This window comes from Lagopus leucura, unplaced genomic scaffold, assembly GCF_019238085.1.
Source record: "Lagopus leucura isolate 7727_CA_CO unplaced genomic scaffold, USGS_WTPT01 34464-0_obj-0_obj, whole genome shotgun sequence".
NCBI lineage: Eukaryota > Metazoa > Chordata > Aves > Galliformes > Phasianidae > Lagopus > Lagopus leucura.
This window is the reverse complement of record NW_024965368.1, coordinates 1,277-1,882: the sequence shown is the minus strand read 5'-3', so window position 1 is coordinate 1,882 and position 606 is coordinate 1,277. Positions and strand designations below refer to the sequence as shown.

At 66.3% G+C, this 606-nt stretch overlaps 1 protein-coding gene across 2 annotated transcripts in view; it reads left to right on the top strand.

The window, feature by feature from the left end:
- The window catches only part of PMVK (phosphomevalonate kinase), a 3,210-nt gene extending 2,636 nt beyond the window's left edge, over positions 1-574 (top strand). Inside the window, exons 5-6 of one of the 2 annotated variants that reach the window (XM_042892532.1) lie at positions 231-389; positions 483-574. In XM_042892532.1, the coding sequence (XP_042748466.1) occupies positions 231-367 (137 nt within the window). In that variant the 3' untranslated portion in view covers positions 368-389; positions 483-574. Of the gene's footprint in view, positions 1-230 lie in introns of both variants that reach the window. The other variant, XM_042892531.1, reaches the window with a different exon arrangement.
- Positions 575-606: the final 32 nt, after the last annotated feature.

Sequence of the window (606 nt, the reverse complement as noted above, 5' to 3'; positions counted from 1 at the left end):
CTGCATCTCCTGTCCCTATAGCCATCCTCTACCCCCACTGCAGTCCCCCATCCCTATAGCTGTCCCCTGCTGCCATCTGTTCCCACTGCCATTCCTGGTCCCCATCGCTGTCCCCCGTTCCCACACCCACCCCTGGCTGCAGGGCCCGCAGTTTCTGCATAAAGCCCAGCAGCGCAGAGCAGAAGATGGGGGGATCCTGACCCCGTTCTGGGGGCTCTGCTCCTCCCCAGGGGTGGACGACGCCGAGTCTGAGTGCGGCCTGGACCAGGGGGTGACCTTCGATTGGGTGATTGCCAACGATGGGGACGGGGCAGCCCTGGGTGCGCAGCTGGAGGCACTGCTGCAGGAGGTCCGCAGCCACCTGTAGCCACGGGATGGGGATGGAAATGGTGTGGGGACCTCATCCACCCCGGGGGCTTCACCTTTGTGGGGTCTCATGGTGCTGGGGAAGGTAGAGACCCCCCCCCCCCCCTCTTCCGAAGGACTTCCATCTGCAGAGGCTGCGCCTTCCTGCAGGACTGGGGCTTGCTGCTGCTCAGGGACCCTCAACCACAGCATGGGGACGGTGCTCAGTGTCCTCCCCCCCCCCCCCCCCCCCCCCCGGGG